The sequence below is a fragment of the Oncorhynchus mykiss genome, chromosome 16, assembly GCF_057628025.1.
Source record: "Oncorhynchus mykiss isolate SJ-2025 chromosome 16, ASM5762802v1, whole genome shotgun sequence".
Taxonomy (NCBI): domain Eukaryota; kingdom Metazoa; phylum Chordata; class Actinopteri; order Salmoniformes; family Salmonidae; genus Oncorhynchus; species Oncorhynchus mykiss.
The window spans coordinates 42,483,764-42,500,384 of NC_143037.1; the positions used below are offsets into that span (position 1 = coordinate 42,483,764).

General features: G+C 46.5%; 1 protein-coding gene and 1 long non-coding RNA gene across 3 annotated transcripts in view; one reads left to right on the forward strand and one right to left on the reverse strand.

Moving 5' to 3' along the window:
- Window positions 1-16,621, reverse strand: part of LOC149976898 (uncharacterized) — a 175,736-nt gene that overhangs the window by 80,970 nt on the left and 78,145 nt on the right. The gene's annotated exons all lie outside the window — the stretch shown is intronic.
- wnk3 (WNK lysine deficient protein kinase 3) overlaps window positions 1-16,621 on the forward strand; it is a 74,446-nt gene that overhangs the window by 37,291 nt on the left and 20,534 nt on the right. For both annotated transcript variants that reach the window (XM_021565830.3, XM_036946832.2), the window contains exons 3-15: window positions 6,891-7,063; window positions 7,196-7,416; window positions 8,019-8,176; window positions 8,550-8,638; window positions 8,958-9,177; window positions 9,711-10,035; window positions 10,288-10,406; window positions 10,628-10,828; window positions 11,184-14,954; window positions 15,384-15,427; window positions 15,783-15,915; window positions 16,063-16,179; window positions 16,432-16,533. In XM_021565830.3, coding sequence (XP_021421505.3) covers window positions 6,891-7,063; window positions 7,196-7,416; window positions 8,019-8,176; window positions 8,550-8,638; window positions 8,958-9,177; window positions 9,711-10,035; window positions 10,288-10,406; window positions 10,628-10,828; window positions 11,184-14,954; window positions 15,384-15,427; window positions 15,783-15,915; window positions 16,063-16,179; window positions 16,432-16,533 — 5,673 coding nt within the window. The remainder of the gene's footprint in view (window positions 1-6,890; window positions 7,064-7,195; window positions 7,417-8,018; window positions 8,177-8,549; window positions 8,639-8,957; window positions 9,178-9,710; window positions 10,036-10,287; window positions 10,407-10,627; window positions 10,829-11,183; window positions 14,955-15,383; window positions 15,428-15,782; window positions 15,916-16,062; window positions 16,180-16,431; window positions 16,534-16,621) is intronic.

The window sequence follows — 16,621 nt, forward strand, 5'->3', positions numbered from 1 at the left end:
CTAGTATAAAGAAGGCCAGTTTTATTGCTTCTTTAATCAGTACAACAGTTTTCAGCTGTGTTAACCTAATTGCAAAAGGGTTTTCTAATGATCAATTAGCCTTTTAAAATGATCAACTTGGATTAGCTAACACAACGTGCCATTGGAACACAGGAGTGATGGTTGCTGATAATGGGCCTCTGTGTGCCTATGTAGATATTCCATTAAAAATCAGCTTTTTCCAGCTACTATAGTCATTTACAACATTAACAATGTCTACACTATATTTCTGATCAATTTCATGTTATTTTAAGGTGACAAAAATGTGCTTTTCTTTCAAAAACAAGGACATTTCTAAGTGAAGCCAAACTTTTGCACGGTGGTGTATATGTCAATGAGATTTCCTTTCCATTGTCAGCATTAATAGTATTGTATGTTAGTATGTTAAGCAGTCTTCATAATGAATGTTTTATTTATGCAGCCCCTATGCATCTATTCCCCTGCCTTTCAATATTATAGAGAGCAGATGTGTGTGTTTCTTCTTTGTGCACGCGTACATGTATGCTTGTCTTTTGCCACCGTGACATGACTGAACTGATTATGATGATAATTGACCCCAGTGACCTTTTCTTACCCCAGATCATCTGACCGAACACTGGAAACCACACAATAGATACACAGGGGAGAGCTGCCGGATGCGCAAAGAATATGGAGTTAGACAGCCAGACAGACGGCCAGACAAGAGACACACAGACGACAAGCGGTGACACAGACTGATGCTCTGATTATGCACACTGACAGATGACTGTGAGACTAGTCTGTGATCAACAGAAACCAACACACAAAATCAGACACTGTTAGGGAGTTAGCTACACAGATGTAGAGACACCGTTGTTAAACAGTTCAATGCAGGGACACAGACTAACCGAAAGGCATAGGCCTACTGCACAGACAGCCACTGAGACCCAGACAGACACATCAAGCCATTCAGACAGTGAAACAGCAGGGAGTCGAGGCAAAGGGGCAGTCCCAAGTCCAGGATATTATTTTTAGCTCTGACAATAAAGCAGCAGTCTTGCTGTTGACGCTCAGTTCAAGCTAGCGAATACAGGAGAGAGAGAGAGGGAGGGATGACAGTGCCAAGAGGGAGGAGGAGGCGGAGGGGGCGAAGAGGAGAGAGGTGGCCTTCACTTCCAGAAAAGGACATTGAGTTGGAAGAGATGGATCTTGGACTACACGATGCAGAGACCAAGCGAGAGGGAGTGACGAGGGGAGGGATTTAATGTGGGAAACTGCATTACATGGAAATCAGAAGTAAATCTGATTTAGAATGAAATGTCTGCAGTAGTAGCCCCTCTCCCTTCAGACAGTAATTCATGAACACAGAGCCTATAAGTAAATGGAAGAGGTAAATGGAAAGCAACATATTATGATTGCTATTTTACAGATGTGTGTTGTGTTTGTTGTTGCTATGGCAGGAATCCCACTGACCATTTAACCATTTCAATCTGTTTTCATGTACTTGACAGGTGCTAGTGAGGAGATTATAGTTATTTTCATGTACTTGACAGGTGCTAGTGGGGAGATGATGGTTGTTTTCATGTACTTGACAGGTGCTAGTGAGGAGATTATAGTTATTTTCATGTACTTGACAGGTGCTAGTGAGGAGATGATGGTTGTTTTCATGTACTTGACAGGTGCTAGTGAGGAGACGGTTGTTTTCATGTACTTGACAGGTGCTAGTGAGGAGATTATAGTTATTTTCATGTACTTGACAGGTGCTAGTGAGGAGATGATGGTTGTTTTCATGTACTTGACAGGTGCTAGTGAGGAGATGGTTGTTTTCATGTACTTGACAGGTGCTAGTGAGGAGATGATGGTTGTTTTCATGTACTTGACAGGTGCTAGTGAGGAGATGGTTGTTTTCATGTACTTGACAGGTGCTAGTGAGGAGATTATAGTTATTTTCATGTACTTGACAGGTGCTAGTGAGGAGATGATGGTTGTTTTCATGTACTTGACAGGTGCTAGTGAGGAGATGGTTGTTTTCATGTACTTGACAGGTGCTAGTGAGGAGATTATAGTTATTTTCATGTACTTGACAGGTGCTAGTGAGGAGACGGTTGTTTTCATGTACTTGACAGGTGCTAGTGAGGAGATGGTTGTTTTCATGTTCTTGACAGGTGCTAGTGGGGAGATGATGGTTGTTTTCATGTACTTGATAGGTGCTGGTGAGGAGATGGTTGTTTTCATGTACTTGACAGGTGCTAGTGAGGAGATGGTTGTTTTCATGTACTTGACAGGTGCTAGTGAGGAGATGGTTGTTTTCATGTACTTGACAGGTGCTAGTGAGGAGATGGTTGTTTTCATGTACTTGACAGGTGCTAGTGAGGAGATGGTTGATTTCATGCACATCTCTGTTTTGTAGTTTCGTTTTGCAATATGGCCTTGCCTTGTCACCACTTGTTGCAATTGTCACATCTGTTGTTTCCCGCCTCAGGTCATGACCTTTGGTTGTTGTCCTGTTCAGACTATAGCGTGATGTTAAATGACGCGTAAGAGACCACAAGTGGCAAGGTCAACAGAGGTCAAAACGACCACTAAAAAAACACCATGCTTGCTTTGTTCTTTTAACGATGACAATTGTTAGGACAGCTGCCATTTAGAAAATGACTAAGCTATAAATGTATAGTCACTTAGCGATTCATAGTGGTATATTATTTGCTTATATTTGCCTTTTTATAATGGTGGTTTGAGCTCTGAATGCTGATTGGCTGAAAGTATACCACAGGTTTTACTCTTCTAATTACGCTGGTCCCCAGTTTATAATAGCAATACGGTACCTCAGGGGTTTGGTATATGGCCAATATAACACGGATAAAGGCTGTATCCAGACACTCCGCGTTGTGTCAATTCTTGGACCGACTCTCTTCTCGGTATACATCAATGATGTCGCTCTTGCTGCTGGTTAGTCTCTGATCCACCTCTACGCAGATGACACCATTCTGTATACTTCTGGCCTTTCTTTGGACACTGTGTTAACAACCCTCCAGGCAAGCTTCAATGCCATACAACTCTTCTTCCGTGGCCTCCAATTTCTCTTAAATACAAGTAAAACTAAATGCATGCTCTTCAACCGATCGCTGCCGGCACCTGCCCGCCTGTCCAACATCTCTTCTCGGCTCTGACTTAGAATACGTGGACAACTACAAATACCTAGGTGTCTGGTTAGACTGTAAACTCTCCTTCCAGACCCACATCAAACATCTCCAATCCAAAGTTAAATCTAGAATTGGCTTCCTATTTCACAACAAAGCATCCTTCACTCATGCTGCCAAACATACCCTTGTAAAACACACCATCCTACCAATCCTCGACTTCGACTTTACAAAATAGCCTCCAATACCTTACTCAACAAATTGGATGCAGTCTATCACAGTGCCATCCGTTTTGTCACCAAAGCCCCATATACTACCCACCATTGCGACCTGTACACTCTCGTTGGCTGGCCCTCGCTTCATACTCGTCGCTAAACCCACTGGCTCCATGTCATCTACAAGACCCTGCTAGGTAAAGTCGCCCCTTATCTCAGCTCGCTGGTCACCATAGCATCACCCACCTGTAGCACGCGATCCAGCAGGTATATCTCTCTGGTCACCCCCAAAACCAATTCTTTCTTTAGCCGCCTCTCCTTCCAGTTCTCTGCTGCCAATGACTGGAACGAACTACAAAAATCTCTGAAACTGGAAACACTTATCTCCCTCACTAGCTTTAAGAACCAGCTGTCAGAGCAGCTCACAGATTACTGCACCTGTACATAGCCCATCTATAATTTAGCCCAAACAACTACCTCTTTCCCTACTGTATTTATTTTATTTATTTATTTATTTAGCTCCTTTGCACCCCGTTATTTTTATTTCTACTTTGCACATTCTTCCACTGCAAATCTAACATTCTAGTGTTTTACTTGCTATATTGTATTTACTTTGCCACCATAGCCCTTTTTTTGCCTTTACCTCCCTTATCTCATCTCATTTGCTCACATCGTATATAGACTTGTTGCTACTGTATTATTGACTGTATGTTTGTTTTACTCCATGTGTAACTCTGTGTTGATGTATGTGTCAAACTGCTTTGCTTTATCTTGGCCAGGTCGCAATTGTAAATGAGAACTTGTTCTCAATTTGCCTACCTGGTTAAATAAAAATTAATAAATAAAAGTGTTGTGCATAAGAACAGCCCTTAGCTGTGGTATATTGGCCATATACCACACCCCCGCAGGCCTTTATTGCTTACTGTAAGTAACCAACAGAGGGCCCAGTCAGTAGCCTGGTATGTATGTAATGTATGTATGCACTACTTTGTACCTACAAATACTTTTTTGCCCCACTGTACGTGCGTGCGTACGTACGTACGTACAGGGGGCAAAAAAGTATTTAGTCAGCTACCAATTGTGCAAGTTCTCCCAATTAAAAAGATGAGAGGCCTGTAATTTTCATCATAGGTACACTTCAACTATGACAGACAAAATGAGAGAAAAAAAATCCAGAAAATCACATTGTAGGATTTTTAATGAATTAATTAGCAAATTATGGTGAAAAATACGTTTTTGATCACCTACAAACAAGCAAGATATCTGGCTCTCACAGACCTGTAACTTCTTCTTTAAGAGGCTCCTCTGTCCTCCACTCGTTACCTGTATTAATGGCACCTGTTTGAACTTGTTATCAGTATAAAAGACACCTGTCCACAACCTCAAACAGTCACACTCCAAACTCCACTATGGCCAAGACCAAAGAGCTGTCAAAGGACACCAGAAACAAAATTGTAGACCTGCACCAGGCTGGGAAGACTGAATCTGCAATAGGTAAGCAGCTTGGTTTGAAGAAATCAACTGTGGGAGCAATTATTAGGAAATGGAAGACATACAAGACCACTGATAATCTCCCTCGATCTGGGGCTCCACGCAAGATCTCACCCCGTGGGGTCAAAATGATCACAAGAATGGTGAGCAAAAATCCCAGAACCACACGGGGGGACCTAGTGAATGACCTGCAGAGAGCTGGGACCAAAGTAACAAAGCCTACCATCAGTAACACACTACGCCGCCAGGGACTCAAATCCTGCAGTGCCAGACGTGCTTAAGCCAGTACATGTCCAGGCCCGTCTGAAGTTTGCTAGAGAGCATTTGGATGATCCAGAAGAAGATTGGGAGAATGTCATATGGTCAGATGAAACCAAAATATAACTTTTTGTTAACTCAACTCGTCGTGTTTGAAGGACAAAGAATGCTGAGTTGCATCCAAAGAACACCATACCTACTGTGAAGCATGGGGGTGGAAACATCATGCTTTGGGGCTGTTTTTCTGCAAACGGACCAGGATGACTGATCCGTGTGAAGGAAAGAATGAATGGGGCCATGTATCTTGAGATTTTGAGTGAAAACCTCCTTCCATCAGCAAGGGCATTGAAGATGAAACGTGGTTGGGTCTTTCAGCATGACAATGATCCCAAACACACTGCCCGAGCAATGAAGGAGTGGCTTCGTAAGAAGCATTTCAAGGTCCTGGAGTGGCCTAGCCAGTCTCCAGATCTCAACCCCATAGAAAGTCTTTGGAGGGAGTTGAAAGTCCGTGTTGCCCAGCAACAGCCCCAAAACATCACTGCTCTATAGGAGATCTGCATGGAGGAATGGGCCAAGATTATTATTTTTTGATTCTGTCTCTCACAGTTGAAGTGTACCTATGATAAAAAATTACAGACCTCTACATGCTTTGTAAGTAGGAAAACCTGCAAAATCGAGAGTGTATCAAATACTTGTTCTGCCCACTGTATATACACACATATATATATGTGTGTGTGTGTGTGTGTGTGCGTCAGCATACGTCTGTGTGTGCGTGTGCATGCATGTGTGAGTGTTATTCCCAGTGGGATACTCTGCCGGAGCCAGGGATTTCTGCAGCATCCGCCATACTAGGCCCAATGGCAGCGTGGCAGATGCCGCAGAAGTGTCTTATAGGCTGAGGTGGGTGTTGTCTCCACTCATGCAGATTAAACTATATCTTGCTTGCGCCATCTAGTGGTGGTAGGTGTTTAATTACATGAAATATGGTTGCTTGGTAGTAAGGAGTGCTGACTGATCAGTGGTATTGCTCCACTATTGTTTATTTTTTTTAGGTGGTGAATCAGCTTTAATATTGCAAATAGATTGTGGCTTCTATCAATGTACTTGTCTGCATCATTTCCAATCCCCCATATATATTTATTTTATAAATATGTATTTTAAATAATACATACTATATACATTTTACGGACACGGTATATTTTACATTTTAGTCCCATCCTTCAGCTCCCTTTAATCCCTCCCATCTATCTCCAAAGACCGTCCAGTTTTGATTTATATATTTAAACTGTGCTGTGAGGCTCCAGTATTGGCTCTGTTGTTGACAGCACTGTTTCCTGATTGGTATAGTGTTCCAGTATTGGCTCTGTTGTTGACAGCACTGTTTCCTGATTGGTATAGTGTTCCAGTATTGGCTCTGTTGTTTCCTGAAAGCATGCTCCCCATAATAAGTCTCAGGTATAGTATATGCATTGTCTCCTGAACGTTTTTTTGTCATAGGTTTCCAGTTTAGCATATGGTGAAAGTATGAACCTATGCCTCTTGAATACAGACCTAAGCACTCTAAATCCTTTGTTTTTTGTTGTTGTTCTACAACAGTAGGAGAATAGCACTGAACGCTGTTTAGGCCGTGGGTATGTTCTCACTGATGAAGACCTTTGGGTTGCCCAATAAAACTAACTGCTTGACGATTCAACAGTGCAGTATTGGCTCTGGCTCGATCTTTGCAACTTGTTCTCACAACCGAACGCTCTCTCTGATGTCTAACCTGCCTTCTGTGTGTCTACAGGACCGTAAGCTGACCAAGGCGGAGCAGCAGCGTTTTAAGGAGGAGGCAGAGATGCTGAAGGGCCTCCAGCACCCTAACATTGTCCGTTTCTATGACTCCTGGGAGTCAGTGCTGCGAGGGAAGAAGTGCATCGTCCTGGTCACCGAACTCATGACCTCGGGAACCCTCAAAACGTGGGTAGAAGACACTCAGACACACACACCCCTGCTCAGCTCGCAAATAGCGTTACACCAAAGAGGTTGTTCCATAGAAACCATGCCACAATGCTGTATAGTTATAACCGTGCTCCCCTGTCCTGTCTGCAGGTACCTGAAGCGCTTCAAGGTGATGAAGCCCAAGGTCCTGAGGAGCTGGTGTCGTCAGATCCTGAAGGGCCTCCAGTTCCTCCACACTCGGACCCCTCCCATCATCCACAGGGACCTCAAGTGTGACAACATCTTCATCACCGGCCCTACCGGCTCCGTCAAGATCGGAGACCTGGGATTGGCCACTCTCATGAGGACCTCCTTCGCCAAAAGTGTCATAGGTAACTAGCGACCGTCAGTTTCCGGAGCCAGCGATCAGTTGTTTTCTTATGTCATGTTGTGGGAATGGTATTTGAATGGGTCATATAGGTATGTCAGATTTCTTGTGAGTAAGACTTGAGATAATGGACATCTGTGTTGTGGGAATGACCTTTACAATCTGTGGTCACTCTGCTACAATGTGAATATCTTATGAGCTGACCCAACTCTCCAAGAAAGCATCATCAGCTGAGTACAGTCTCTGCGGTGTTTATTCTTGCTCAAAGGTCAAGCTCTATTGCACTAAATGCCACTGGAAGTGTATGTTAAGAGCTGATCTGTGGTCTGTGTTTACAGTAAGTGTGGACCCTATAGAGTCCTGAGTAACCTTCATAAAATAATTTATACTCCTGGGCGTCTGATGATGGTCCTTTACTGACAGAGGAGGTTAGAGGTCAAAATGATATTCAATAAACACAGGTTGCACCGTTTGAGCATCACTGTCCAAGCATGATGATGCTTATTTCACCAATTTTGGGTAATTTTGGTCTCAAAATATCTTCATCTGGGTATTTAAGGTGTGCGACTTTACCTTTTCAATTGACTAATGTGCCCTGTCTTCCAGGTACCCCTGAGTTCATGGCTCCAGAGATGTACGAGGAACATTATGATGAGTCTGTTGACGTCTATGCCTTTGGGATGTGCATGTTGGAGATGGCCACCTCAGAATACCCCTACTCAGAGTGCCAGAACGCTGCGCAGATCTACCGCAAAGTCACCAGCGTAAGTCTGGGACTGCTGTCCCTTTGGGCTTGTCCCTTTGTGGCATAGGTTCCCTTTCCCCTACTTCTACAAGATAACGTTCTTCACAAAAACCCCTTTGGCCTTTTGGCCGAGTCTGTCGTTTCCCGACTTGCCCTTGATCTTCTCACCAACCTCCCTCAGATTCAGTAAATGATTAAATATACTGTATATGTGACAGTACATTAGCTGTAGTCAGGGTTTCTTCATTACTGCCTCATGATTAACTCTCTGAAGTATTACAGGAGTCCCATCTAAAGTATATTACTGTCTGTGTAGGACGGAGTAGTACATCATCTATATCATTGTCCGTTCGGTCACCTCACCTGCCCCCTCTCTCCCGCTCTGTCTACAGGGTATAAAACCAGCCAGCTTCGATAAAGTCAACGACCCAGAGATCAAAGAGATCATTGGGTGCTGCATCCGCCAGGACAAGAGTCAGAGGCAAGTGTTTTGACCTCTCTCGACCCCCCCTTCCCGCTCTCTCTCTCCTAATAATGGGAGGAATTGCAATGCCTTTTGCAAACCTTGCTAAACAGCAGAGCGCTTGTAAAGAAAAAGTCTAGTGGTTAGTGCCGCTGACCCCGGGAACATATACCAGAGTGGACATGGGTTCAACTCCAGCCCGCTGCCCTTCTGAATCGCCATTCTCCTACCTTTCCTGTCATCTGTTCTTCCACTGTCCTATCCAATAAAAGCCACACATTGTTTGGGAAAGAAGTGGGCATTTGTTGCGAGCTTGATGTGTTGTCTCTGTCTGCAGGCTGTCCATCCGGGACCTGTTGACCCATGCGTTCTTCGGGGAGGACACCGGGGTGCGTGTGGAGCTGGCGGAGGAAGACACGGGCTGTCAGGACTGCCTGGCCCTCAGGATCTGGGTGGAGGAGCCAAAGAAGCTGAAGGGAAAACACAAAGACAATGAGGCCATCGAGTTCAGCTACGACCTGGAGAACGACAGCGCAGAGGAGGTGGCTTCGGAGATGGTGAGATTAGGGGGAGAAACGGATAGGGAGGAAGGGAGAGGGAGGCAGAAAGAGAAATGGTGAGACACTGATACCTTTTTCACACCTTGGTGCAGACCCAGACTGTATCCTGCAGGCTCTGATATTTTCTTTTTAGATATTCCTTTCTGGCATGGCCCCAGGCTAGAACATTACAGTAAAGGTTGGCTCGGCTCAGCACATTAGTGTGAAAATGATAGAAGAGAGAACAGTGCTAGACGGAACAGGAATAACTAGGACCTCTGTTGAAGGAACTACAGGGAAGGTTGGAGGGCTACAGGAAAGCTGATCTATTACAGAGTCCACCACTCATTAATCAAGGTTTCCTTGCTAGTTGTTGCCTCCAACCTACATTCCCTCGCCATGCTTTCAACTTTTTCTCTCTGCCTCCCATCTCTCTTTCTCTCCACCTACCCTCTCTCTCGCTCTCTCTCTCTTTCTCTTTCTCTCTCTCCTCTCTCTGTCTACCCTCTCTCTGTCTACCCACCACCCCCTCTCCCTCCTCCTCTATCCAGGTGAAGTCAGGCTTCTTCCACGAGAGCGACGCTAAGGTGGTGGGTAAATCCATCCGTGACCGCGTCACGCTCATCAAGAAGTCCCGTGAGAGACGCCAGCAGCAGCTGCTCCTACAGCAGCAAGGCTTTGATGAGAGACGGGACTCCACCCTCACCTCCTCCACCTGCTCTCACCTCTCATCCCTGGGGCCTGGGGTGGCTGTGCTGACAGGGGGAGGTGGGGGAGGAGGAGGGCAGGGTGAGGTTGAGGAGCTTCCAGAGGTGGATCAGCATGTGAGGCAACAGCAGCAGATCCACAGTGGGAATCCTCTGAGCCTGCCCACAGGTACAACAGCAGACCAATATTCCGTCAATCAGAGGCTTGTAGAGATTTGTTTACTGCGTAAGACTGTATACTGTGTTTCCCTACGTACTGACTGTGCTGGGGTAGATATCAGCAACGAAGTGGAATATTAAGATAAACATTATTTGGCTGCGGACAGTCCTAGAATAGGATATAATGATATTATTTTCCTTATCCCCAAAGTAGTGTTTGTCTAGACTCCTTTATTTACTCTTGCCTTTGTATTTACTCCAGGAGGTGAGAGCATTGGCTCAGCCAGCTGTGAATCCTATGCCAGTGGCCAGAGCCAGGCATACCCTCAGCAAGGGGAGTCATACGTGCTCTCTCAACCCAGACTCCCTGCTGCTGCCTCGGTGAGTATATGGCATCCCAAAGGTCACCCTATTCCCTATGTAGGGGACTACTTTTAACCAGGGCCAAACGTAGTGCACTATGTAGAGAATAGGGTGCCATTTGGAACATAATATGATCTATGGTTCTTCCTGTTTTGGAAAATCTAGTTTACAAAGAGATTGATATCTTATCTCCAACCCTGCAATCATGCTCAATTGTGTTGTCTGTTATCTATTTTTAGGCATTTTTGGCCCACCACGAAATGCTCCCGATTGGTCAGAGCGGAGGAGTTCCGAATGTGCCTACTGGTCAGAGTGGTGGGATTTCCGGCATGTGCATTGGTCAAAGCAGTGGTGGGGCACCTGTTGGTCAGCAGACTTATGTTCAGCCTGTTGCTATGGCAATGCAAGTCTCACCAGGTGTACCACAGCAGTATTCTCAGGTGAGTGGCTCTCGATCCCGTTCAACTCTCTTAACATCTCTCTAACATCTCTTTTCTACTGGACAAAAGAAGTTTGAACCTTGATTTATTCCGAATAGCTTTTAATCAATTCATGTAACTATTTTATCAGATGTGCTTTAACGATAATAAAAACGATAACAATCTTGATCATGACAATGCTTTCATGTCCTCTAAAGAATGTGTGCAGTCCTTTGATAATTAATTCCTGCCCTTTATCCAATGCTTACTCTTCCCTCCTCTCTTTACCTCAATCTCCCCCTACCTGCCCTCTCACCATAACTCCATCTGACCATGTCCCTGTCACCCCATGATGGTTATCTTCACACCATCTCAGTCATACCATTCAGATGGATCACAGATCGCACCAATGGCTCCTTCCCAGTCCTGCGCACCCCCAGTTTCACCCCAAGCCCAGCTTAACATTCTTCCAGCTCCCATATCAGTGGGAGACCCAACAGGACTAGTGGGAGTTGGTGACATGGAGGCCATGGTCCCTCTCCCACAACAGACCCAGGCCAATGTCACTCCTAACATCATGCAGGCCTCTGACATCCAGATGACACCCCAGTCTTTAACCCAGCAAGCGCAACCTTTCATGATTACCCAACAGCAGACCATTGTTCAACAACAGCAGATACTGATGGAGCCACAGCAGCAGCAAATGGAGGCTCAACAAACCACCCTGCTTCAGCAGCAACAACCACACCAACAACAACAGGCCAATGTAATTCCCCAGAAGGCGGTACTGATACAGCAACATATAGAACAACAGCAGCAGCAGACTATAGCAATCCAACAGCAGCAAACTACTGAGCTTCAGCAGCAAGTGTATGTGCAGCAAGCTTTGGTTCAGCAGCAGCAGCAAATGCAACAGCATCCTCAGCAGCAGGCCTTACTACCACAACAACAATCAATGGACCACCACCAGCAGCAACAACAACAGGCATCGTCATTACAGCAAGTGGATCAAACCCAAGCCTATGTGCAACCACCGCTAAACGACCTACAACAGCAGCAACAACTGCAACAGCAGCAAACATTGTTGCTACACCAACAGCACCAGATTGAACATCAGCAACAACAACAAGCGATGTTACTAGAACAACAACAGCAAGTGTACATACAACAGCAGCTTGAGCAACAGCAGCAACAGGCGTTGCTACAAAAGCAACAACAGGCACGGCTACAACAGCACCAACTGGAGCAACAGCAAGCGCTGTTACAACAGCAAATATTTGAGCAACAGCAGCAGCAAGCGATGTTACAGCAGCAGCAACAAGAGCAGCAGCAAAAGCAAGCCTTAAAGCAACAGCAACAACAGGCGCAACTACAGCAACAACAGCTAGAGCAACAGCAAGCGCTGTTACAACAGCAGCAGTTCGAGCAACAGCAGCAGCAAGCGCTCCTACAGCAGCAACAACAACTGGAAGCTCACCAAGCGAGCCAGATCCAACAACAACCGGAAATGGATCTACAACAGCAGCAACCACTGCATCAACAACAGCAAGCTGTGCTGCAACAACCGACACAACTACAACAACAGGCGGTCGTCAGTCATCCAATCGACTCACAGCAAGCTATGCTACAGCAACAGTTGGAACAACAGCAAGCCCTGCTACAACAGCAACAGCTTCAGCAGCAACGAGCAGTTTTACAGCAGCAGCAATTGGAGCAACAGCAACAACAGGCACAACTGCAACAGCAGCTGGAGCTACAACAGCAGCAAGCTTTGTTACAACAACAGATCGAGCAACAACAGCAACAGCAGGCGTTGCTACAACAACAACAAGCAGAGAGACTGCACCAACAGGCTTTGCTACAACAGCAGCAGCAACAGATTCAACAACAGCAAGAGACTGGGGAATCGCAGCAGCAAACCGCCAATATTCAATTTCAACAAAGCGAGAAACAAGAGACCACTTTGATTCAGCAACAATGTGAGCAGTTGCAAGCTTTGATTCAACAGCAACAAATTGATGTGTGTTTGTTGCAGCAACAACAACAACAGCAAAACACTGCTATGTTTCCACCTAGTCACACTAGCCTAACGCAGCAGCAAGTGACAGAACAACAGCAAGTAACGCTGATACAACAGCAGCAGCAGCAACAACAAGCTGTATTACTGGAGCAACAACAACAAGCGTATGTTGTCCAGCAACAACAGCAGGGCCATCAGAGCTCTGTCGTTGAACCTCCTTCTCAGATCCCCCTTGTTGCCCCAACCCTACCAGCAGCAGAGGTTATACAGGCCATGCAGGTCCAAGCTCCGATGGCTGCCCAAGCCCAGGGTCAGGGAGCCAAACCTGTAGCCATTCAGCCACAGATTCCCAGCCAGGCTCCACTGGCTGTAGTGCATGCCCAAGTCCTGGCCCAGATTCAAGCTCAGAATGAAGCTCACCCTCAGAGCCTGGGCCATTTCCCAGTCCCAGTACTCCAGGCCCAGCCCCAGCCTCCACTCAAAGCCCAGCCCCAGATGATCGAGGTCCAGATTCCACCTCACGTGGTGGCCCCGATCCAGGCACCAAGTCCTCCGATCCCTATCCAGTCCCAGGCTCCTATAGTACAGGCTATCCATCAAATCCCAGCTCAAATACAGGCCCAGGCTCCAGTGCAGTCACTCATCCAGCAGACTCCCAAGCCTCTGCATCCAACCCAAGCTTTGAATCCAATTCCAGCAGTTGTTGAGACTCAGATGATGCCTCCTATGAGGCAGAGTCCAGCTCTGGTCCAACCCCAACCTCCAGTCTCAATAACCACCATGCACAGCCAGATCCAAGCCCAACCCCAGCACGAGTCTCCAGTGCAGCCCAGTGTTCAGCTCCCAGGTCTAGCGCAGCCTCAACACCGCCCCCATGCTCCAGCTGTACTACTGGCACCCCAGTATGTCACTTCACCTCAGCCCACCCAACAGCAAGCCATACAGCCAGTCCTGCAACAACAACATCAGGACATCACACAACAAGTTACCCAGCAACAACAGCAGTCCATGGTGCAGTACCAGCAGATGATGCTGTCTCCTGGATCTGTTGGTGTTGGAACTGTCATGGCGGCCCCTGCCTCCACAGTCATAGACCCTACCACCTTGGTCTCTGCTTCGCCTCAACACATACAACAACAGACTGGTCAAGTGTATAACCAAGGCCAGCAGGTACAGCTACAACCACAGGTACAGCTACAGCCTGTCCCACAGCCACAACAGCAGCAGCTGCAAGTAACAGGAAGCCCAGCTGTGGTGCAGCCGTTAAACCAACCCTTACCTCAGGCCCAGTCTAAAGCTATGCTGCCTCAACCCATTCCCATGGAGCAATACCAACAGCAACAGCTGGTGCAACAGGTTCCACAAGTCGTACAACAGACACTCCCACAGCAGCTTCAGTCTCAGACAACCCCAGCCCCAATTCAACAGGCTCTGCAGTCTCAGCATCAGCAGGTCTCAAATCCCGACCCATGTCAACTGGGTTATCAGCTTCCTCAGATCCCCCCACATCTGTTGCCCCAGCAGCCTACTGTTAACCCAGCACAGACAGCATCCCCAAGAAACGTGCCCCAGCTCGGGTCTCAGACTAGAGCCCTACCCTTGTACAGTCAGGTAGTAGCAGGAGCAGGAGGTCTGCCACCATCCCCCCAGCACCAAGCTCAGCTGACACAGCCGCTACCCACGCACACAGACACCCAGATGGCCATGCAAGCTCAGGCACACACCCAGACACTGGCCCAAGCGCAGGCCCATGCCCACACCCAGACCCAGCTTGCTGAGGCTGCATTGGCGGACTCCACCACCGAGCAACAGCCCCCTCTGAATCCTTCCCAGGCAACTTCCTTCCCTCTTCCACAGATGCCCCCCAGTCCTTCTCATACATCGTCTCACCCCCACCCTGCCTCCCTGCCACCCCTCCATCCTGCTACTCCTGGCCCAGAGACCCAGCCCACCCCACCAGAGAGCCAACTAACCCTGTCTGGCCTGGCTGATGTCCCCTCGGGCCTGACCTCTCCCCCGGCTGTTGCCGCCACTGCCCAGCCCCTTGACTCTAACGCCCCCTCGCTGCTGCACCCCACCTCAACCTCACTCCAAGACTGTGACCCTGCTCTGCTGGGCATTGCTCAGGTACAGAAGTGCACGCCACTCTACCACTACTGTATACTGTTCCACTACTACCACTATCTTCATCCAATATCCAGCCGGTTCTAGAAGGGTGTATACAGTAGAGAGTATTCCGAGGGCCATACCCTTTTTGAATCACAATAAAACACATTATTTTTGTTTCGTTTTGAAGAAAATGTCCTTTTACTCAGTTACGCTAAGTACGTTTGTATGGTATTTGTTCTGATTTAAACTAACCAGTACTACAACAACCAGATCCAGTTTTTTTCCTTTAACTTACATTAAAATAGGTTCACTTTTGTTCAATTTCCTATTTCAGTTGTTCAATTTGATTTGTATCAGTCAACTAATGGTTTGGTATCTATTTTTTCTTTGTTGGTTTTTGCTGTTTTCTGTATGTGCGTTGGTCTGTCTATTTATGTGGCTCTACAGGAGAGTCCAAACCAGTCTGGCACAGAGAGACACTCCTCTTCAGGGTATGTGTCACATCACTACTCTCAACGTCGGCCCCAATTTACTTCCTTGCTCTTGCCCCCGGCCCTATCAGGTCAATGTTTGCAGATCAATAAGTTTGAAGTGATATGGTGGAAGCTGCACCACTACACTACTTAAACCTTTCCAGAACCTTCCGATCTGCAAACATCCAAAGGTTAGGACCAAGGGGAAGGGCTAGGGACCGGTTGTCAATCTTCGCTTGTTTTTTGTTTTGAATGTCAAGCCCTCCATGTTAGAAAAGACTATGCCCACTACTGTACATGGAGTACTATTTATTTGACCATCAATGTTCACATGTTGTGCATGACTCTTGCTTGTCTGACACCTCTCTCACAGTGCTGTTCCATCCGATGGGGATCTACAGATGTTGTTAGCCAATGGAAAACTAGAGAGGGTGAAGTCTCAGAGGAGATTGTCCTATCGGGGGGCAGAAAAGGGATCCCATGCATTTCAACTGAGTATGATCCAGGTATAGTATCCCTAATAATATGAATCCCTATCAGGATGTGAAAGGTTTACAATAAATTGTCATGTCCAAGAAGTTGTCATGTCCAAGAAGTTGTCATGTCCAAGACATTGAACAGAACCACATGGTTTCTCTTCCTGTGCTCTGTAGGTGTCCGGCACTGGTGACAACATGGTGGAGTGTCAGCTGGAAACCCACAGCAACAAGATGGTCACCTTTAAGTTCGACACAGAGGGAGACGCACCTGAAGACATCGCAGATTATATGGTGACTAGATCCACAGGCAGTTCTACATGGACATTGCATGGGATTATTGCACTGCAAACTTCTACCTGTTTTGATATATTAGATATGAATATATGATTATTCTATATTGGATGGGATGATGGTTTTTGCGGCAAGCATTCTCATTTGGACTAACACCCAGTTCGCCATGCAGCCTGTGTTTGGTCCATTGAGTTTGGCTTTAAAAATATATATATTGTGTATCAATTTGTGTATCTGTAATGTCTTGTGTAGGTGGAGGAGGATTTTGTCCTTGAGTCAGAGAAAGATACATTTGTGGAAGAGCTGAGGTCCATTGTCAAGAGAGCTCAGGAAATTCTCCTCACACATCAACAGGTCTGGTTTGAAAACATTGGTTATGTCCCATATGGCATCATAATACCTATTCCCTACATCAGGGGTTCTCAGAGTGGGGTCTGCTGGG